The 23,187-nt window shown below is 40.5% G+C and overlaps 2 protein-coding genes across 6 annotated transcripts in view; one reads left to right on the forward strand and one right to left on the reverse strand.

The window, feature by feature from the left end:
• Positions 1-23,187, reverse strand: part of LOC109409390 (fat-like cadherin-related tumor suppressor homolog) — a 1,285,617-nt gene that overhangs the window by 948,996 nt on the left and 313,434 nt on the right. The window lies entirely within an intron of this gene.
• Positions 2,921-3,714, forward strand: LOC134289890 (uncharacterized). The gene is made up of 2 exons (XM_062856589.1): positions 2,921-3,148; positions 3,209-3,714. The coding sequence occupies exons 1-2, from the start codon at positions 3,109-3,111 to the stop codon at positions 3,505-3,507; spliced, it is 339 nt and encodes a 112-aa protein (XP_062712573.1). The 5' UTR covers positions 2,921-3,108; the 3' UTR covers positions 3,508-3,714.

A 23,187-nucleotide genomic window follows, 5' to 3' on the forward strand; every position in this document is an offset into this window, starting at 1 on the left:
ATACACACACAGACATCACCTCAATTCGTCGAGCTGAGTCGATTGGTATATAAGACTTGACCCCTCCGGAGGCTCTATCAAATTTTCGTTTTTGGAGTGAACATATAGCCTTTCGGTACACCTTGGTGTACGAGAAAGGCAAAAACTAAATGTTCTTATATATGCTGATGACATGAAGCTGTTCCTAGAAATTAGAAATAAACATGACGATGTACTTAACCTTCCAGGACGCGCGCTATCAAGCAACCGAAACTGCACCGCGCTCGCGCTGTATACGAAAAGCGAGGTTTTTTGGTAGTGTTGTACTTTTTACAACAGCGCGCGCGCTGAAGGGTTAAGAATGAAATTCAAATTTTCCATGTATGGTGCTCTAAAAGTTTATTGGAATTAAATGTAAAAAAGTGCAATCATATAACGTACAGTAGAAAACGATATCCATCGGATGTCTCAATAAAGCTAGGCAATCAAATTGTTGAAAAATGTGAAAAATAAGAGATTTGGGTATAATTTTAGACACAAAATTAACGTTTGTAGAACATTATAATACAATTATCCATAGAGCATATAATATGTTATCGTTTATAAAACGTTTTGGTTATAACTTTCAGGATCCATACACTATAAAAACATTATACATTGCGTATGTGAGATCAATATTAGAGTATTGCAGCGTTGTTTGGTCTCCTTACATAAAAAAAACCCAAATTAATCCACCTACAGGTGATAGTGCCTTTCTCGTCGTATATGTTCTCACGATCTTTCCGTCGACGTAAGTCAAAGTGTTCCTGAATCCTGATATTTTTTTAAGAAAAGCAAGCATTTTATCAAAGCCATCATTGAATTGACTTAAAACTTATTGATGGCACATACTCCGACGTTGTGTTCAGCGTAAAAGCAGAGCTGAATAATATCAGATTTCTCAGTTGACTGCTTGAGTACCTTCACTAACATTGGGAGCTGATCAATATCAAGACGATACTAACAAGCTAAGATACACTACCCGTCATAAGTACGGACTCACAAAAAGTATTGCAATAATATTGCATCACCCTGACTCACCTCGATATCTCTAAAACCAGAACACCTACAAAAATGCCGCCTTCAGAAAAGTTGTTGCTTTTGGTCTTCTGAATAACTTTCCTGAAGACAGCATCTTTGTAAGTCCTCAGGTTTTGGAGATATCGAGGTGAGTCAGGGTGATGCAATATTGTTGCAAAATTTTTTGTGAGTCTGTACTTATGACGGGTAGTGTATAACCGCAGACAGACGTTCTAGCTCGAACAAATTTATTCAAATTTTCTATGTAAATTTTCACTAGCGACACCTAGACAACCGATTGCCACAGTGCAGTCGCGTGCAGTTGACAGTTTGAGAAACCACGTGCTTCCAGCCGCTTACTTACCACCCAATTCACCACCCACCGAAAAATAAAATCAAAACAAACACTGCCAAAATCATTCCTACATGTGCGTCACATTCACAAAGATTTCCCAATGCGAGTGAAGTTCATCCAAATGCAGTTTTATTCAAGGAAATCTATGTAAAATAAAAGTAATAATATGTAAAATATTTTACAAGAGTCCTGCGCTAATTTGTGCGAAAGATTTTAGACATTAAATTAAAGTCATTTACTCTGCACAAATTATGTGGAAACATTATTAGCGTGCAACACGTGCGGTCTTTTCCCGCCATCCGGCTGGAAGACGACCGTGGTGACAGTTGTTGGTGCAACGCACATGTGAGGCAGCGATTGAATATGAATGTCGCTAACGCCATCTGTTCGCTGATTGCCACTTGGCAATTTATGGCGGCCATGTTTTTTACACAAGCTGCTGAGTCAAACTTGAACGTCTGTCTGCGCATCTGTCATTCACGATGACAGTCGACATTGCTGAAATTTTCAGTAATTTTTATTGCTGATCGGATTGCTGAAATTTCAGCTCGGCAAAATTCAGCAAAATTTTGCTGATTTTCAGCGAAAAAAATTTGGTGTGAGAGCAAAGGTTGGTATTGATATGGTATTTATTAGGTATTCCCTTCTGCTCGGGATTGCACCTCTATAACGGCTCGCGATGATTTGATAGCTCGACACCGAACCCCCGTGTGTTCATAGGAAACGGTTCGCGTCTGCGCTGATTTGACAGAAGCGATCGCTCGCTTCGCTGGTCGACCGTTAAATTTGGGGGGGGGGGGGCACTTTTGAATATAGATAGTAGAGTAAGCATAGATCCGCGGACATCGCTGAGTGTAATGTTTCAAGCGTGTGAATAGTATTTGTTTACTCTACTATCTATAGTGGTTTCGCAGCGCGGTGTCACGAACACTAATGCAAATCTACTGGTTGAAAATATGGCCATTTGATTTTGCTAGGAACAGCTGATCTTTGTTTACTATTTTCAACCAGTAACTCAGGTGGTGTTCGTGTAATGCAGCGTGTACGTACACGCAACACCACTAAAAGCAGAAACCACTATACTTTTGAATCACCACTGTCACGTCGGTTCGTCGGTGGAGATAGGCCCAACGAGGGGACTATGCCAACGAAGCATCCCGATACCCTAGTCACCTCAACAACAAAACATTGCCAATTTTTGCTGGACACGCATCTTACAATACAGTGTAATTAAAAATACAATGCCCAGCTGTTTAATTAACCTGTGTATGCTGGCTGTTCTTTGACTTTTACTGCAAGCTGAATACAACCTAGTCGAAATTTCGGTTGGGGGACGTTCAAAAATTACGTCCAACATTTGGGGAAGGGGGGGTCTAGAAAAGTGTGACAGTACGTGTATTAGGTATAGGAAAATAGCGTGACAGGGGGGGGAGAGGGTGAATCCCGAAAAATGATGGACGTAATATTTGAATCGTCCCTTGGGTGAAAAAAAAACTTTAAAATTTATTTATTTAATAAGGTATTTTAGGAACTCACTTTTGGGTAGTTTCGTCTTTCCGTGTACACACTTTTCTGTGTTGCAAATTTTGTGAGTGTTTGTTGTTGTTTAAAAAAAAATACAAACAAGTGGTCCGTCCCGGTTTTTTGTTCGCGAGTCAAAAATAAGTTAAAACGGTAAAAACAGGTGAAAACCGTACCCACAAAACAGCACCGAAATGTCCGACGAGAAGATTCGACCCACCAAATGCCCATTAGGTAAGTGCCAGCAGAATGTTACGGAAAAATAGTGCTTATTGTGGTCTCGTCGTTTCTCAGCTGCAACCAAACATCGGAGCTCTTCCAGAGGAGAGCTTCAGCCAGCCCAAAACAATTGCGTAGCTGCGGCCGAAATGACTTTCCTACACGGCGGATTACAACATTCCGGAAGATGTGGAAGCAGCTTTGGACCAGGCGGAACGTTCCACAACTGGAAGTTTATTGTGCTGGACAGAAAAGGCGCTGGCATCCGTGGTGGCGTTAGGTGTTACGTCGTCGTCCCGGAGCGACGAAGCACTCATTGTTCGGGAAGGCAAATGGAGACACCAAGAGCGGAGGTTCTAAAAGATTGCGGATAGGGCCGAATAAGAAGCGATGTGAGTATGGCGCCATCTATAAATTACGTATCACTCTAAGGAAAGGGAAGGAGTACGGCCGAGAGTTATGGGCCATACAAAAATTTAGGGATTTTCATACAAAAAGTGTTGCGGAGGAGGGAGGGGGAGGGGTCGAAATTGTACGATTTTAGCGTTACGTAATAAATGGACGCTGCCGATGTAAATAATTGTGAAGGAGCCATTTTACGAAGTGACAACAATGTTGATGATGATATTGGTTTTTACGGGTTATTGGACACTACCTCCTGTCAAAATTCATTCATAAAATCGGCTCATAAAATGGACTATATTTGTAGCCGGAGGGGGCTAACGTAAACAAACTCCTATTAGGATACTGCAAGATGACGTCACGAAGCTGGGAGCTGACAGTTCAGCGAGCTCTTTTCCTGGGCTTAGTCTCTGGCGGAGATCCAGAGAAACCGTTTTTCGATAGAATCTCAGTAAAACGGGATTTAGACGATTGATGTTGTACTAGTAAAGTAGAATATAATCAATATTCACATATCACAATAGTCCCGTTCAACGGCGTAGGTTGAACTTGCTCGAAGTTGCTGCATCCTACTCTTACCCATTTGTCAACAAACGGGAAAGAGCGGGATGGAGCAAGTTCGAGCAAGTGCAACCTACGTCGTTGAACAGGACTAATGATTTCGGGACGTAAAACGTGAATTTATTTATTCGTCGCTCAATTCAAATCCTAACATATTGTAAACAGCTCGCTGAACTGCACAATTAGGGAAAATCGTTAAACTCAACGGATTTGTTAAGAAGTTTTCTGGGAACTCTAATATCTTGAAATTTTAAAATCTCTTGAATAATTTATTTGTATCACCCTTCACACAATGCACACCTTGTGCACAATGATGATCGCTTTGATGGGTATTACTTCAGATAAAGCTTTTCTTTTTGAGAAATTCTAATTTAGATGTTATGAACCATACAAAAAAAAATGGTTTTACTTCTGCTGACAACTGTGAAAGTGTCCCATGCAGGTATGTAATCCATTATAATCTTAATTTGACTTATTTCGAAATTCATTAAAACAACATATTTTTTGGACATTGGTAACAGCCATCTTTCCGTAATATATCTTGTAACATTGACTTTGAAGGCATTTAAAAAAGCTTTTTTTCATCCAACATATGCTTTTCAAATTTCACTGTGATTTCAGATTACGCATCAAACCACAAGCTATAAGTGAATGCGTCAAATAAAAACTTTTTGATTGTAGAATCGATCAACATAATAATATTTCGCAATCTTCTTCTTTATGTATCTACGTTCCCACTGGAACTTGGCCTGCTTCTCTTCAACTTCATTGCATTAATTAGTATATTGTGAGGCAATCACAATGACTCACTATGCAAAGTCAAGAAAAGTTCCCGACCTGAACGGGAATCGAATTCATCGTCTCAATAGATTGCTAGAAAAAAATCAGTTCAAATCAAAAAAGACAATAAAAAAAAGATTAAAATTGGTTCAAATTTTGGCTACGATGGTTTAAATAAACTCCAGACATTTTTATGGTATTTAATAAATTGCCAAAGAAACAGCTTTAATATTTTTTGAGAAAAGTTGTAAATAAGAATTTTTGGCATAGAGACCTGTCAAATATCAGATGAATTTTCTGCCTAAGTATTTAGAAAAGTTTTATTTAAAAAATGTTCCACAAATTATGTTTTTAAGATTTACACAGGGACTTAAATTGAAATTCATATAATTTTAAAACTTTTCTAATTTCAGAACATGATTCACAATACATACGCTATTTTGATATTAAAATAAGCACTTGTAGATCTGGGTGAAGGCCTTTTTTGCCATTTTAAATTTAGGAAATGTAATGAATGGGGATTAAAAATGGAGCTTCACGTTATACCGCCTTAACAGTGATTTTAAAAATTTGTTGTTCGGTATTTATAATTTAATTATTTCCAATATACACATTTTGAAATTTTAAATATTAATCAATTTTCTTACGCAAAACGATGTGTAGTATGTACCTTCAAATACTGTTTTTCTAACTTATCAGTATTTATTGGGAAACGTCTATAAATTACGTCACGAAAAATAAAATATTCAACTAGGGTAAAAATACTAGACTTCGGCTCTGCCTAGAAATTCTGCTCTAATCTTCACTGCTTCATACATAAAAGATGGAATTTGTAATGAGGGGGCGAAGTCTAGTGCTTTTACCCTACTAATTCGAGTTTTGTTTGATTATGGTAAGTTGATGTATCTGTTAGGTAGGTATATTGAAAAAAAAAACTGTCGTTACAGTTTTTTTAAAAGACAACGGGATTTGCAATTACAAGTATAAAAAGGCCGCATTTATATAAAAAGAACAAGTCCTGTTTATTTATTAGTTTAATTCTTTAAGTTTTCAATGTAATGAAAAAAATATTCTCTCTTATAAACAGAAGCCTGTAGGCTGCGTTTCATCTCTGGAAATCGAGTACATTTCTGTAGTGGCATTATTACAGCATGGAGAAAAAGTGTCGTTAGAAGATCTGTTCAGAAGTACTGGTCGACGTTACTGTTACGTCACAGCAGACAGATCATCAGGAACAAAGCAGAACAGCTTTAGATTCATCAATGAGAGAGAGCTCGCATTTATTTGCTAAGCGAAGACTGCGTTGTGATAGCATTATTACAACTTGGAGAACCATCAAAGTGTCATTAGCAGATCTGTTCAGAAGTGCTGGTCGACGTTACTGTAACGTTACAGCAGACAGATCATCAGGAATATGACAGACCATTGGATTGCAACTGGAGTCAACAATCGTTCAAGTCGGCGAGAGCTCACGTATGGTCACTGAAGTCAAAAGGTGCTATGAGTCAATCTTTGATCGGTGAGTCTGACATTATGTTGTTTGGCCCACACTTACATGAAAAACAAAAAAATGAAAAATACCAAGTCTTACTTTCTGAATCGGTTGTCTTGGACTCCCAAGAAGCTACGGTCAAAATTTAAGCAAAATCGATTAAGCCTAAGGAGGCGCTCACAGTGTTTGAAGTTTGTATGGGAAAACGTGGCCAAATGTATGCATAAATCTTAAGTTTTCGAATTTTACCGCAAGGTGGCGCTGTAAGCGCTTAATGATAACACCTTTTGGTATTATTGTAGATGACTATATACCGAACAACTTTGTGGAAGACCGCAAAGTAATCCGATGCCTGTGAGAAAGGTATACCCGAAGCAAAGTGAAGCGAAATATTGAGATTTCATTATTTATATTATTCCTTTACATGTACTGAAAAAAACAACCCTTATGTCTCGCCTCACTGTACCTAGGGTATAACTTTTTACCAGGCTACATAGAGAAGTGCCCGCATGGCGCATATCATCTGGGAGGCTCTTTTATCAGACCAAGAAGAACCTTCCCCGAACACAACAGCACCCACATACAAATTCTCACGCCAATCGGTCCAGTATTTTCCGAATCGATTAGTGCCAGACAGGCAGACGGACAGACAAAAATTCAATTACATATATATAGACACTACTATTATACGTTAGTTATCAAATACGTGTATAAAATTTTCATATTAATAATGACAGTTGTTATTTGTTTTTTTTTTATGGAAACCCCTTCAGGACGCGCGCTGTTGCATCAAAAAACGTCGCTCGCCTTATTCAGCGCGAGCGTGGTGCAGTTTCAGGTTATATCTGGCGTGCGTCCTGAGAGGTTAATAACAAATTGAGCTATCGATTAACTCACAATTTAATATTAATAGCTGTTATTTCTTAGTTATTGCATACCTGCTGGATAACAAATTGAGTTATTAAAAATAAATATTATAATAACAATAGTTGTTATTTCTTTGTTATTGAATACTTGATTGATAACAAAATATACAACTTATTACTAATAATTGTTATTATGTTGGTATTCAACACCATTTGGATAACAAATACAGCACTTTACAGTGTGTTTGAAAGTTTAGGTATGCATTTATTATTAAAATAACAAAACTTGTTTTTTTCTAGGTGTGCTTAATACAAAATTATGGTATTCATTTTTGTTATTTTGCCTCTTATTATTACCTAATGAAGGGCATATCGAGGTATGATGGTATTGAAGATCAAATACCTCGATTTGTTATTCAGTTGTTATTTTTTTCTGCTCGGGATGGCGGGCAAAAAAAAACCCTTCAATTATTAACAGTGGAAGTGCTCTAAAGAACACTAAGTAGAAGTGAGGCAGGCCAAGTTCCAATGCGAACGTCGAGCTATAAAGAAGAAAAAGAAGTTATCAAAAAAGCTGCTATTTGATGTACTGTCAAACCCTGCGTATTCATCACTCTTTAATAAGACACTTTTTAACTTGTACCCCGCTCATTCGAAATTTGTTGAATTGAAAAATGATCAAATGTCACAGTGTAATACACTGTAAATACGAATGATACGATATTGTGATGTTACTTACACCCGCAGTGGCTCCTCGTGCAGCTGCTACTTCCGAAAGTTCTTGTTTGGTGCATTCCGACACCTGATCCGTTTGGTGATGAACCGCAGTGAACCTCGAAAGCCAACAATCGTAAAATGTACAATCTATCAATTCGTACCACCGCAATATCTGTAAGATTTGTGTTCAAAAACATATCATACAATCTAAACAAAACTAAAATAGAGTCAAATAGGTAATTTGACAGCAATCATTTTCGAATTAGCGTGGTTTTATGGTACGACACGCATGGATTTAATTCAATTTCACATTTACAACTTTCGGTTCACATTTTACCACTTACCGATTGTCCCTGATGTGGTCTTAGACTAGTTTCATGCAAATTATTAATTAGTTCTCCTAAAAATTCGCAAATTGATGTAATGCATGTATGGGTTTGGTTCATTCGTGCATTTCGCCAGTTCCGGCGAGGCACTCGAATCTGGTTCCGGAACACTACTGACCTGAGACAATTTTCTTGCTGACCGTTCTTCGCGTTATCGAAGAAGCCGTTATTTAGTGTGCTGCGTGTATGCGTTTGGTTTTTTTTCTACATTTGACCACTTCCGTCGCGGCACCTGGAACCGGTTTCGGCACACTATTGGTTTTCCAAAGTATGATCTATGATTTTTTTTGTTAACCGTTCATCAGCTTACCTAAAAAGTCATTAAATGTGTCGAATTTATGGGTTTGGTTCTCCTTTACATTTGACCACTTCCGATGGGGCAACCGTAATCGGTTGCGGAACACTACCTGTTGTCCCCAATATGGCCGGAAACTTTTTTTTTTGTCAAATCAAGATGCCTTAAAATCCGCGATTTGATGTGTCGCTTGCATGGGTTTGGTTCCCTTTTATATTTGGCCATTTCCGGCGGGACTCCCGGAACCGGTTCTGGATCACAACCGATTCAGATATGTTCTGAAAATATTTTCCTGCTTACTGTTCATCAGGATATCAAAAAAGCCACGATTTGATATGTCCCTTGCATGGGTTTAATTAACTTTTATACTTTGCCACCTCCAGCGGAACATCTGGAATCGGTTCCGATATGGTCTGAGAATGCTTTCCTGCTTACTGTTCATCAGGTTATCGAAAAAGCTGTGGTTTGATATGTCACATGTATGGTTTTATTTCAATTTTATATTTGGCCACTTCCGACGGGACACCCGGAACCGGTTCCGGGACACAACCGGTTCAGATGTAGTCTGGGAATATTATCCTGCTTAGTGTTCATCAGGATATCAAAAAAGCCACTATTTGATATGTCGCATGCATGGGTTTGGTTAACTTTAATACTTGGCCACTTCCGGCGGGACATTTGCAACCAGTTCCGGAACACTACCGGTTCCGATATGGTCTGAGAATGTTTTCCTGCTTACTGTTCAACACGTTATCGAAAAAGCCGCGGTTTGATATGTCGCATGCATGGGTTTAGTTCACTTTTATGTTTGGTCACTTCCGGCGGGAAACCCGGAACCGGTTTCGGGACACTACCGGTTCAGATATGGTCTGAGACTATTTTTCTGCTTACCATTCATCAAGTTATCGAAAATGCCGTAGTTTGATGTGCCGCATGGATGGGTTTGTAGCGTTTTCATATCTGGCCCCTTCCTGGGGTACCGGTCCGGAACACCTAAATGGCCATAACTCCGGAACGGCTGGACCGATCTGAACCATTTTCAATAGGAAACAATGGCACCAGATTTCGCGTCGAATGAACCGTCGGTCAATAAAATCGGTTGAGGTTTACTGCCAAAAAGTGATGTGAGTTTTTTTGTACACACACATACACACACACACACATACACACACACACACATACACACACACAGACATCACCTCAATTCGTCGAGCTGAGTCGATTGGTATATAAGACTTGACCCCTCCGGAGGCTCTATCAAATTTTCGTTTTTGGAGTGAACATATAGCCTTTCGGTACACCTTGGTGTACGAGAAAGGCAAAACATGAAGAACGCATAGAGTCAATTCAGAAGCAGTTTCTATTGTGCGCACTGTAGTGTCCACACTACTACAAATAATAATATCTTGAGTGAATACATCTTAGAGTGCATGCTGTCACTCATGCGTAGGTAAACAATATACAAATAAATATGCTCAGTTCTATTCAGACCAACGCCGCGTGTACACGTCTCTCTTGTGATGCATCCGAAGACCACTTTCCGACACTACACGCACTACGTAAGTTAGGATGGACAGTATTTCCTCTGCCTTCATACGAAGCACGTTGTTTGCTGATCAACATTCAGACATTGAAAGAACGACGTGACTACGCTATGGTTTCGTTTGTTACTGATATTGTCTCACAGCGTACTGATTCACCTGAATGATTGTCCAAATTGAATTTTTATGCTCCCAGCCGGCATCTACGTGAGAGAAATTTGTTTACAGCGGAACGTCATCATGCTGATTATGCGAAATATGGACCGTTAAATCAAATGATGTACACTTATAATCGGCTTTGTGAAATGATTGACCTAAATATGACTAGAACGCAGTTGAAGAAACATTTTCAAAACATTCGAAATCGTAGAAGCTTAATAAAATAGCAGAAAGATGTGGCTAAAAAAATAAAATAATATAATTGAACTAATAACAATTATAAATATAAAATATGTATAAAAAGATATTAAGCATGATTTGAATTGAAATTGGTCTACGTTTGATTCACGACAATAAATAAATTTTGGTATAAAATTTAAATAAAAATAGAATAAAAAACCCTAATTAATCCACCTAGCGGTGATGGTGCCTTTCTCGTGCTTTAAAATATCCTTTCAACAAAAATCGAGCGACATGTAGATGACATTGACATAAATACAAAATGAAAACTGCTTGCTAAATCTACTCAATATGGATACATTTTATATTAGCATAACATCCAATATTCAGAAAATATAAGACAACGATCCAAAACTCAAACCAAACAAGTGTCATGAAGCCGCAAAATTTTGAAACGTCATTTTAGATTTTACGGTCATCATTTTATGACTCCGGATATCTACCCCAACTAAACTAACCGCCATCTTGAACATTGAGACACCATCTTGGATGTTCTGGTATTCATTTTTGGACTCTGCACCTAAAATTACATAAAATAGTCGCCGTATTGAATTTTGGCATGTCGTTTATGATTTTCTGGTTACCAGTTTTGGACGAAGACCGGCATTCTTCCCCATTCAAACTATAGTCATATTGCAGACCTTGTGAAACAGCGCACAGCTTGGGTTTTCTGATTACAAATTTTGAATTCTGGACATATTTTCATACAAAATATGCCCATAATGCAAGAATTAAAAATCCTATAAAATAGGCACTAACTTGACTACTGGGCCATTATTTTGGACTTTGGACCGCTATTTTGGATACTCTGGTGGACTCCAAACAAATTTCCCATACCAAATACACTTATTTTACATAGTTTAAGAGCTCAAAATTCCTTAAAACAGCCACCATCTTCTGTTTTACGCGATCAAATTCTTATTTTTCCATTCAACGTTGACCAATCCTGCTATAATTTTACACCTTAGGAATCTGAAATGGTACGATTTGATGAGATCGCTTTAGTTTTGTCTATATTTTGTTCTCATATATGAGAACTTAGACCTATTCGTCACTGTTGTTCATACCTAATGTTTATCAGGCCATTAAACGAAGTCACGATTTAATTTTTCACATGAACGTTGGTTCTGCTACACAACAGCTAGTCTCTAATGTGATCTAAGGCTATTTTCTTGCTAACCGTTCATTAGATTATCAAAAAATATGCGATCTGATGTGTCGTATGTATGGGTTTGGTTCATTTTTATATTTGGTAATTTCCGGTGGGATAGCCGGATCTGATTCCATGAGTCATGGACCATGACACTACCGGTTGTCCCAATTATGGTCTGAGAATATTTTATTGCTATTTATTCACCTTCACCTAATCACCGCGATTTGGTATATCGCATGAATGGGTTTGCTTCACTTTTACTTCTTACCACTTTCGAAGCCACAGCTGAACCCGCAACACTACCGGGAATCTAATGTGGTCTGACCCTATTTTTCCATCAGGTTGTCGATAAGTCGTGATCAGTCTTCGTTTTACTGCTCGTGTTGTGTGTAGGTAAGAGGTAACGATAGCGCACGAATGTAACAAAACCGACTGACACCCGACTGCGGCAACGAAATAAAGGTAGTAAAAAGTGTCGAATGTTTACAAGACTGGTCGTGATTTGATGTACCGCATCCATGGGTTTGGTTAAATTTTACATTTTACTACCCGGATCTGATTCCGGGTAACTACCGGCTGAACCAAATATGATCTAACATTATTGTCTTGTTAACTGCTCATCGGTTAACCAAAAACGCTGCAAATTGAAGGTGTCACATGCAGGGTTTGACAATTTCGACGGGACTCTCTGAACCAATTCCGGACCACTACCAGTGACGTAAGGCTATTTTCTAGCTAACTGTTCATCAGGATATCGCAAAAGCCACGATTTCATGTGACACATGTGCCTGGATTTGGTTCACTTTTACATTTGGCCTCTTCCGGCCACTCAAAACCGATTCCGAAACACTTGCTGACCGTTCATTAGGTAATCTAAAAAGCCGCTATTTGATGTGACGCATGTACGGGTTTGTTTCTCTTTCAGATTTAACCACTTCGGCGGGAACCCCGGAACGGGTTCAGGAACACTACTGGTTCAAATATGATCTGAGATGGTTTTCCTGCTCATTGTCCATCAGGTCATTGAAAATGCCGTGGTTTGATGTGCCGCATGCATGGGTTTGGTTCAATTGTATATTTGGCCACTTCCAGCGGGACGCCTAGAACCGGTTTCGGAACACTACCGGTTCAGATATGATCTGAGACTATTTTCCTGCTTACCGCTCATAAAGTTATCGAAAATGCCGTGGTTTGATGTGTCGCATGCATGGGTTTGGTTCACTTGTATATTTGGCCACTTCCTGCGGGACGACTAGAACCGGTTCCGGAACACTACCGGTTCAGATATGGTCTGAGATGATTTTCCTGCTCATTGTCCATCAGGTCATCTAAAATGCCGTGGTTTGATGTGTCGCTTGCATGGGTTTGGTACAATTGTATATTTGGCCACTTCCAGCGGGACGCCCAGAACCGGTTCGGGAACACTACCGGTTCATATATGGTCTGAGACTATTTTCCTGCTTACCGCTCATCAGGTTATCGAAAATACCGTGGTTTGATGTGTCTCATGCATGGGTTTGGTTCACTTTGATATTTGCCACTTCCGGCGGGACACCCGGAACCGGTTCCGGAACACTACCGGTTCAGATATGGTCTTAGACTATTTTTCTGCTTACCGCTCATCAGGTTATCGAAAATGCCGTGGTTTGATGTGTCGCATGCATAGGTTTGATGCATTTTCATATCTGGTCCCTTCCTGGGGTACCGTTCCGGAACACCTAAATGGCCATATCTCCGGAACGGCTGAACCGATCCGAACCATTTTCAATAGGAAACAATGGGACCAGATTCCGCGTCGAATGAACCGTCGGTCATTGAAATCGGATGAGGTTTACTGCCAAAAAGTGATGTGAGTTTTTTTGTACACACACATACACACACACATACACACACACACACATACACACACACACACATACACACACACAGACATCACCTCAATTCGTCGAGCTGAGTCGATTGGTATATAAGACTTGACCCCTCCGGAGGCTCTATCAAATTTTCGTTTCTGGAGTGAACATATAGCCTTTCGGTACACCTTGGTGTACGAGAAAGGCAAAAACTAACCACTTTGCCGGTCGTTCAAGTCGGCGTCCTCTTGGTGCAAACAAAGCCACACTATCGACAAAAGCGGCTCGCCGAAAAGACACTCACAAAACAGTCTGTCGCCGTCACCGTGCAATAAACGTCAGATGGGCGACACTAAAAACTTGCAACTTGTATGGTGCGATTGTCCTTCTGCTGGAACTCAGTGGCTGCACGATAGAAGAAATGCTTACACTCAGTGAGTATGTATTAGGCCGTCCCTTATTTTGCAAAATTTAGAAATGTTATAAGTTCGTTAGTGGAAAATGATCGTTTTAGCTAAAAAATGATCGTGTCAAAATTTGAAGTCCGTATCTCAAGGCTAAGTGGTCCCTCAAGGGGCCTAAAGTTGTCAAAAATTGTATGGGACCAAAAAAACATGAAATTTTTTTCGACAAAAAAATACGCTATTCTACTAAAACCGGTGATTTTAGGACCCTAAAGGGCCAAAAATGTGCTTAGATTTGCGATATCTCTACTCGTTTCCAAGATATTGACACAAAACAACTGCAAAATCAGCATTTTTGACCATTTTTTTTAGATTCCGAAGGAAACTTACCTTATTTTGTTCAATAACTCAAAAACGAGCAGAGATATCGCAAATCTAAGCACATTTTTGGCCCTTTAGGGTCCTAAAATCACCGGTTTTAGTAGAATAGCGTATTTTTTTGTCGAAAAAAATTTCATGTTTTTTTGGTCCCATACAATTTTTGACAACTTTAGGCCCCTTGAGGGACCACTTAGCCTTGAGATACGGACTTCAAATTTTGACACGATCATTTTTGCCTTTCTCGTACACCAAGGTGTACCGAAAGGCTATATGTTCACTCCAAAAACGAAAATTTGATAGAGCCCTCGGAGGGGTCAAGTGTTATATACCAATCGACTCAGCTCGACGAGTTGAGATGATGTCTGTGTGTATGTATGTGTGTGTGTGTGTGTGTGTATGTATGTGTGTGTGTGTGTGTGTGTATGTGTACAAAAAGGTCACCTCATTTTTAGATAGTAAATATGAACCGATTTCAACGACCGATGGTTCATTCGACGCGGTATATTGCCCCATTGTTTCCTATTGAAAATGGTTCAGATCGGTCCAGCCGTTCCGGAGTTATGGCCATTTAGGTGTTCCGGACCGGTACACCAGGAAGGGGCCAGATATGAAAATGCAACAAACCCATGCATGCGACCCATCAAACCACTGCATTTTCGATTATCTGATGAACGGGAAGTAGGAAAATGGTCTCAGACTATATCTGAACCGGTAGTGTTTCGGAACCGGTTCCGGGTGTCCCGCCGGAAGTGGCCAAATATAAAAGTGAACCAAACCCATGCATGCGACGCATCAAACAGCGGCTTTTTCGATAACCTGATGAACGGTAAGCAGGAGAATAGTTTCAGACCATATCTGAACCGGTTGTGTTCCGGAATCGGTTCCAGGCGTCCCGCCGGAAGTGGCCAACTAAAAAAAGTGAACCAAACCCATGCATGCGACACATCAAAGAGCGGCTTTTTCGATAACCAAATGAACGGTAAGCAGTAAAATAGTTTCAGCCCATATCTGAACCGGTTGTGTTCCGGAACCGGTTAAAGGTTTCCCGCCGGAAGTGGCCAATTAAAAAAGTGAACCAAACCCAGGCATGCGACACATCAAAGAGCGGCTTTTTCGATAACAAGATGAACGGTAAGCAATAAGATAGTTTCAGCCCGTATCTGAACCGGTTGTGTTCCGGAACTGGTTCCAAGTGTCCCGCAGGAAGTGGCCAGCTATAAAAGTGTACCAAACCCATGCATTCGACGCATCAAAGAGCGACTTTTTTGATAACCAGATGAACGGTACGCAGGACTATCTGAACCGGTTGTGTTCCGGAACCGGTTCCAGGTGTCCCGCTGGAAGTGGCCAACTAAAAAAAGTGAACCAAACCCATGCATGCGACACATCAAAGAGCGGCTTTTTCGATAACCAAATGAACGGTAAGCAGTAAAATAGTTTCAGCCCATATCTGAACCGGTTGTGTTCCGGAACCGGTTAAAGGTTTCCCGCCGGAAGTGGCCAATTAAAAAAGTGAACCAAACCCAGGCATGCGACACATCAAAGAGCGGCTTTTTCGATAACAAGATGAACGGTAAGCAATAAGATAGTTTCAGCCCGTATCTGAACCGGTTGTGTTCCGGAACTGGTTCCAAGTGTCCCGCAGGAAGTGGCCAGCTATAAAAGTGTACCAAACCCATGCATTCGACGCATCAAAGAGCGACTTTTTTGATAACCAGATGAACGGTACGCAGGACTATCTGAACCGGTTGTGTTCCGGAACCGGTTCCAGGTGTCCCGCTGGAAGTGGCCAATTAAAAAAGTGAACCGAACCCTGACATGCGACACACCAAATAGCAGCTTTATCAATAATCAGATTAACGGTAAGCAGGAAAATAGTTTCAGACCATATCTGAATCGCTAATATAGTAAACTGACGAAGTTGAAGGGGTGAATCCTGCTGAATGCTTCTGATGATGACCGAAGAATAGTAGGCCGAAACGCTTAACGCTAAACAAGCTGTATATCACCGATAATCACCAATCAATCCTCTAAATAACATATCTGAACCGGTTGTGTTCCGGAACCGTTTCCAGATGTCTAGCCGGAAGTGGCCAGTTTAAAAAGTGAACCAAACCTATGCATGCGAAATATCAAATAGTCTTTGACCAAGCTCTGACCACACCTAAGATTACCGGCAGTGTTGCAGAATCAGGATTAGATGCATCGCTGAAATTACAACAAAACAAAATCGATGCAAGCGATACATATGCGCAAAAGAACAAAATTTTGATAAAAATTCAAGCGATCTTGCAAATCATACCATTTTCCTGAGGCGTAATTATACAGTAGGATGAATCAACGTTGTATGGGAAAATTTTAATTTTATAGCACTTAAATTACTGCGCACAGTTTTGATGCAACTGGTTGAGCAATCGCGCTCTGTAACACGGTTAAAATTTGAATGGGTTTTATTATGGGAAATTTTGCTTGCTTGCACTTTTTTTTGTCAAATTTTACATGAATCTTATACTGCCGTTCTACGCCCAATTGTCCCATGTTATATGGGAATCCCATATAACATGGGATAATCATGCGTAGAACGGCAGTATAACGGTATAACCAATGATGATAAAGTAAAGGCTAAACTGTGCAGAAAAGAAATGCTGAAATGTCTTGATAATGTTCGGCATCCAGTGCTAGTGAAGGTGGTCAAGCAGTCAACTGAGAGGTTTAATATTTTTTGCAATTTCTCATCGTAGTAGGTTGTTTTCCCTCACGCAAATCTGACAGGAAAAGGCTTACTTCCCCACACCAAATTAGCAGTGCGGTAATGGAAACCATTACAGCACTGTTTTCAGTTTTGATCAACTTCTTGATGCTTCTGGACGCAGGTTTAAACATTTCTGACAACTACACAGCATAACCTGCTATGATCACACTTTCTTAAACATGGCTATGAACATCAGTGTGGAATTTGATGAAAAAGTTTTGTTTAAAATTATCCTCAACTCTTGCCTCAAGTACAGTAAGGACCTGATTTTGTCAGCCCCATTTTGCAAACAACTTTTTGCTCCCATTACCATACGGTCACATTTTATGCAATTTATTAATTTTTATCATCAAACTACTGCTGAGATGCAGAACATAGAGGGATAAAAAGTATGAAAAACTGTTTCAGTCTTTGAAGAGAGTAAAAAATGTGTTCCGAAAAGAGGCTGACAAAATCGGGTCACTCATGTGGTAATTTATGAAATTGCAAATAACGTTGTACGAAACTCAGTGCAGAACTCGATTTTTACAGCACTCATCGTTGGATAAATGTACAACTCGTGCTGTAAAAATCTCCATTCTGCACCTTGTTGCGTAAACTACTATTTCAACTCTGCTTATACGTTTAACATAATTCATAACATAGGAATATGAGCCATCAATAAGTTTCCAAATTCGATTATGGCTTTAATAAGGTTCTTGCTTTTCTGAACAAGGCTGACACAAATTTCGATTTTCTCTTAAGTCAAGAGGGGTCCCCCCTTCGAAATTTTGGATCGGAATTCAACATTTTGAGGAAGGGCACAAATGAATAAACCAATAGATTTTTAAATTTTAAGGTGAAGAGTCCTCCAGAAAATTTCTTACCAAACCCGATGAGTTAATCGGTTTTGCTTAATTGTTTGAGTATTTTTTTCATCAAGTACATTTATTATTTATCAACTCCACCCCCGCATTGACGAACGAGCACTGTGACAAAAGAAGAAAATGATATTTGTTCCGTTCTAGAGTATTTTAAGGATTCAGGAACACTTCGGCTTATGCCGACGGAAATATCTTAGAGTACATATTCGACGAGAAAGGCGCTATCACCACTAGGTGGATTAATCTGGGTTTTTAGCTAAAACGATCATTTTCCACTAACGAACTTATAACATTTCTAAATTTTGCAAAATAAGGGACGGCCTAGTATGTATTCACCTAATCAACTTAAAAACGATTTTATGCGAGCAATAATATGTACTACAAAGGTGAAATTTTCCACAATATCACTTTATCCTCGATTATTCACTGATGTAAATTGGAATTTCGGTAATCTAAATATAAAATGAGGTGTGATTCAGTTTACTGACAAAATACATCTGGATCATATACATATTTCCGCTGTATGATCACATCAACTAAACCCTGCGCTAACTCTCTTTCTGTATCACACTCTCACCGTTCTTCTTCCACGCAGTCGCTCTGCGAGGCGACTGCTCATTTTACCGACTACTGCTAATCCTAACCGAAAAGACACCACATTATGGCCTTTTCTTGTGTCATCACAAAATGGCTTCTTCAGAATCATCATCCAAATCCAACTTTACACAGTATTGCACTAATACATTTACGTAAGAAAATCGACGCTTACCTTTTCTCTAAAATTCTCCACTTCACGCAAGATATTTTGAAAAGAAATATAGAACACACTACTCCAAATAAAATTCTCTTTCGAACTATCTATACCACAAAGAAATATTTTCACTCAAACTTGAAAATTATTCAAATTTGTCTCAACCGCACCAAGAGTTCGATGGCAATGTTTACCACCCACCGCAGTACAACGACGACGCGTCGCGCTGCTGCCGTCCGGCGCACAATCATCGATAATTGAACGCAGTGATGTCGATCTTACGGGCCAATTAATCAATAAAATCAATCAAAATCATTGAAATGGTCAACTCAAATTTATCGATTATACGTCGTAAAATCGAAAACTATTCTTGGAGTGATTATTGTTGTACTTTGCATCACATATGATAATAATAAAAGCAAATAATTTTATTTTGTGAAATTTCCTCCGCACTGTCCGCCAACACTGCTGCTGCTTGCAAACATCAACAGCGGAAGAGCATGCTAAGAGTATTCGACCATTTTTAGCTTATTGCACATCAAACTCGGTGTTTTTCGTAATATTGAGACATATTTCATTGTTCTTTAGCAAAATAGAGTAGTCTACTGCTTGAATTGCTTTTAAATGATTAATAATCTTGAAATGTTTACATTGGTGAAAGCGAGACAAAGAGGTGCTATTTTTGTTTGTTTGTTTATAGAACAAATGTAAAAAGGCAACACCACTACTGTTGCGCTCGATGATTGTTAGAAACAAGAATCGAAAAAGAAGTGCTGAAATAGGAGTGATACAGGGAGTCACCTTATGCAGGAGATACGCTGACCCAAAACCGGAGAACTCGAATTCCGAGAGATGGATCCCATCGTCAACACTTCATTCAAGTATCACATCCACTGCAGCGGTGGCGATAAGGTAGAACATGGATGTAGTTATTCGGTGTAAGCTGATAAACTCGATGACATGAAGGATGAGTTCTATGAGAGCCTTGGTAAGGCCTACGGAGAGTGCCCAAAACGAGATGTCAAAATAGTCTTCGGAGATGCAAATGCGCAGATCGGCGGAGAACGTTTTTTTATGACCTGCCATTTGGAACAAAAAGTCTTCATTCCGTTATCAACGATGATGCGTCTTGTGACATTCGCTGTTTTTAAAGGATTGGCAATCAGTAGCACCTACTTTACACATAAGGAAATCCAAAAACACACATGGCGACATCCGAGTGAATGGTGAAAATTACTCCCAGGTAGACCACGTGCTGGTCGACGGGCGACATTTTTCGGACGTCATAAATGTGAGGTCCTACAGAGGCCCGAACATTGACTCGGATCGTTATTTTGTAGCCGGAAAAATCCGGGCGCGATTATCCAGCGTCACTAGTTCAAGAAACAACGTAACGATGTGTTTCAATATCCAACGCTTATCAGCCGAAGGGGTTGCTGCACAATACTATCAGAAGCTGGACAAAAGGATAGGAGAGACCAACAGATCTGGATATGTCAACAGTTTATGGGGGCTTATCCCTGAAGCGGTTACAACGACATTGAGCTGTCACTCAGCGACGCCAAATTAATTGATGGTTCGACGAGGAGTGTCAACGAGTTGGCCACCTGTCTGTCTACACCGGCTGATAGTCCGGATCTTGGAGACCGAGCAACTACCGGAGGAGTGTGAGTAAAATGGTCATATGCCCCATCTACAAGAAGGATGATGTGAGAACTTCCAAGCGATTACAATTCTGCATGTCACCTACAAAGTGCTATCCTAGATCATCTTCCGTCGTCTTTCACCTTAAACGAATAAGTTTGTGAGAAGTTATTTATCAAGCCAACTTCGTCGATGGCCACCATAGGCGAAACTACCGGGGGTCCCGGGGTTGCCAGACACCCCCTAGAATGTGAACACATTGCTGTGAAATATGGGGCAATGAATAATGAATGGATGAACTAATGAATATTTGTTTATAGTGCACCCCCTGGCAAACAGGTAGTTTCGCCAACGATTACCACTGGACAACGGACCAGATCTTCACCGGGCGACAAATTCTCCAAAAAATCCGGGAATACCAGGTCCCAACGCACCATCTGCTCATCGAGGTGGTCATCGACCGCACAGAGCTATGACAAATCATGTACGAGAACGGCTTCTCCGGGAAGCCCACTAGACTGATGAAAGCGTGTGAAAAACTGCGTAGGGATTTCGGGCGATCTTTCTACAGTCGACTCTCCACATGTCGATGTTCTACATCTCGATATCTCTCCCTATCTCGATGGATTGGTCGGTCCCTTCAATCTGCATACATTTTACCTTTCTACATGTCGATATCTCCTTATCTCGATATCTCTCTATCTCGATGCGATCTCGTTCATTTTTGTTCTAGATTTTCTCTCCATATGTCGATATGCCCGTTTTTACAGGTTGCTAGATCTCGTTTCTTAGGTGCAAAACATTCTGGGAAGGCGAAGTGACAACTGTTTGTTGACGGTTTTTCCTAGTAACGATCGATTTTTCAATCTAGTATGCATTACAAATTGGTTCTTGAATTCGATCTCTCCCTATCTCGATGGTCCCTTCAATATCGAGATGTAGAGAGTCAATTGTAGTTCATTCGAATCTCGCCGCGGACTGCGACAAGGTGATGGACTCCCATGTCTGCTGTTGTTGCCCTGGAAGGTGTTATGCGACGAGCCGGGTTCAACATCCGGGGTACAATTTTCACGAATTCCGGCCTATTTGTCTTTTTCGCGAATGACATGGACATTATTACAAGAACATTTGGAACGGTGGCAGCAGTAGTGTTACAATAGACGGGGACACGTTTGAGGTTGTAGAAGATTTCGTCTATCTCAGTTCCTTATTATCGGTAGACAACAACGTTCGCCGCGAAAGCATCATCAGTGGAAGTCGGGCCTACTAAGGGCTTCACAAGAACCTGCGGTCGACAAAGATTCACCTCCGTACCAAAGGCACCATGTACAAGACGCTGATACGACCGGTGATTCTCTACGGGCATGAGACTTGAACTATGCTCGAGGAGGAATAAAAAAAATGCTCGAGGAGGACATGCAAGCATTCGAAGTGTTTGAGCGTCGGATGCTTAGGACCATCGTTGGCGGTGTGCAGGAGAAAGGTGTGTGGCGGCGAAGAATGAACCACGAGCTCGCTGCACTCTACGGCGAACCTAGCATCCGGATGGTCGCAAACGCTAGAAGGATATTGGCAAGGCATGTTGTGAGAATGCCGGAAAACAACCCTGCAAAGCTGGTGTTTGCAATAGATCCGGATGGTACATGAAGACCTGGAGGGCAGCGTGCAAGATGGGTTGTTCAGGTACAGAACGATATGGCAAATGTGGGAAGCGGCCGAGGACTGAGCAGTGCTGCCACAACCGGTTCCACAACCGAGTGACGAACGAACAGAATGACGCCAGAAGTCGAATGGTAGTGGCCGGTACCCGACTCAGCAGGGAGCGGTACAGGGTGGCAAGTGCAGCAGAGAAACGAAACCATCGCGGTAAAAAACGGCAGCACGAAGAGAATGTAATTGCTGAGCTGGAGCGCAGGAATGTATGAACAGGAATGATATGCAGAGGTTTTATGCGACTGACAATGGCGCATGGCACAAGACTGACAGACAAAACAATAATGGTTGCTGCCAGCAGCACTTCAAAGATTTGTTGAATGGTAGCAGTGAAGGAGCCCCAGGAACAGGTTAACCATAATGGATGAAGGTCAAACAGTAGAACCACCAACACGGGATGAGGTAAAGAAGGCTCTTAAGGAGTTGAAAAACAGCAAGGCTGCTTACGTGGAAGGACGAGATCCCGGTCAGACTTCTTAGGCACGGAAGCGAGCAGCTACATACATCAATTAATCTACCAGATTATTGTAATGATTTGGGAGAATGAAGAATTGTCCACCAACTGGTTGGATGGCCTCATATGCCCAATCTACAAGAAAGGGCACAGACTAAAGTGTGCCAATTACAGAGGGATTACTCTTTTAAATTCGTCATAAGATACTGTCGCGTGTCCTGTTCAACAGACTGGCCCCGGCAAGGGTCGGGGCAGGTGGAGACCCTGCAGTCCGCAACCTTGTAGTGCATCTGATAGGGCCTGAAGGGTATTGATACCCTTGAAAATTTTAGAATTACGGCGCATTTAATGACTTCAAATGTTGATAGAATCACAAAGCTCAATAAGTTAACTTTTATTACAGGATACAGGATATGACGTTCTAAGCATTTCAGTTTTTTTTTCTCTATGATTTTGAACCATGTTTCAATGGGAGCACTAAATAACTCCTTTCAAACATTGAGCACTCGCCTAAACACGCACACATCCCAAAACAGAAACCATATCGCAATTTCTGATCCACCTCCCAGCAGCCGGGAAAATTCCAAACCAACATAAAATGCAAACCCATGGAGACCGAGCCACAAACAGAATCATTAATATCCTTTAAT

This window comes from Aedes albopictus, chromosome 3 (assembly GCF_035046485.1).
Source record: "Aedes albopictus strain Foshan chromosome 3, AalbF5, whole genome shotgun sequence".
NCBI lineage: Eukaryota > Metazoa > Arthropoda > Insecta > Diptera > Culicidae > Aedes > Aedes albopictus.

What these genes read in the sequence shown, in the direction of transcription:
- LOC134289890 (XM_062856589.1), top strand. Translation starts at nt 3,109, where the DNA reads ATGTCCGACGAGAAGATTCGACCCACCAAATGCCCATTAG. An exon ending in ACCCACCAAATGCCCATTAG is followed by an intron (nt 3,149 to 3,208) that starts GTAAGTGCCAGC and finishes GTCGTTTCTCAG; the next exon opens with CTGCAACCAAACATCGGAGC.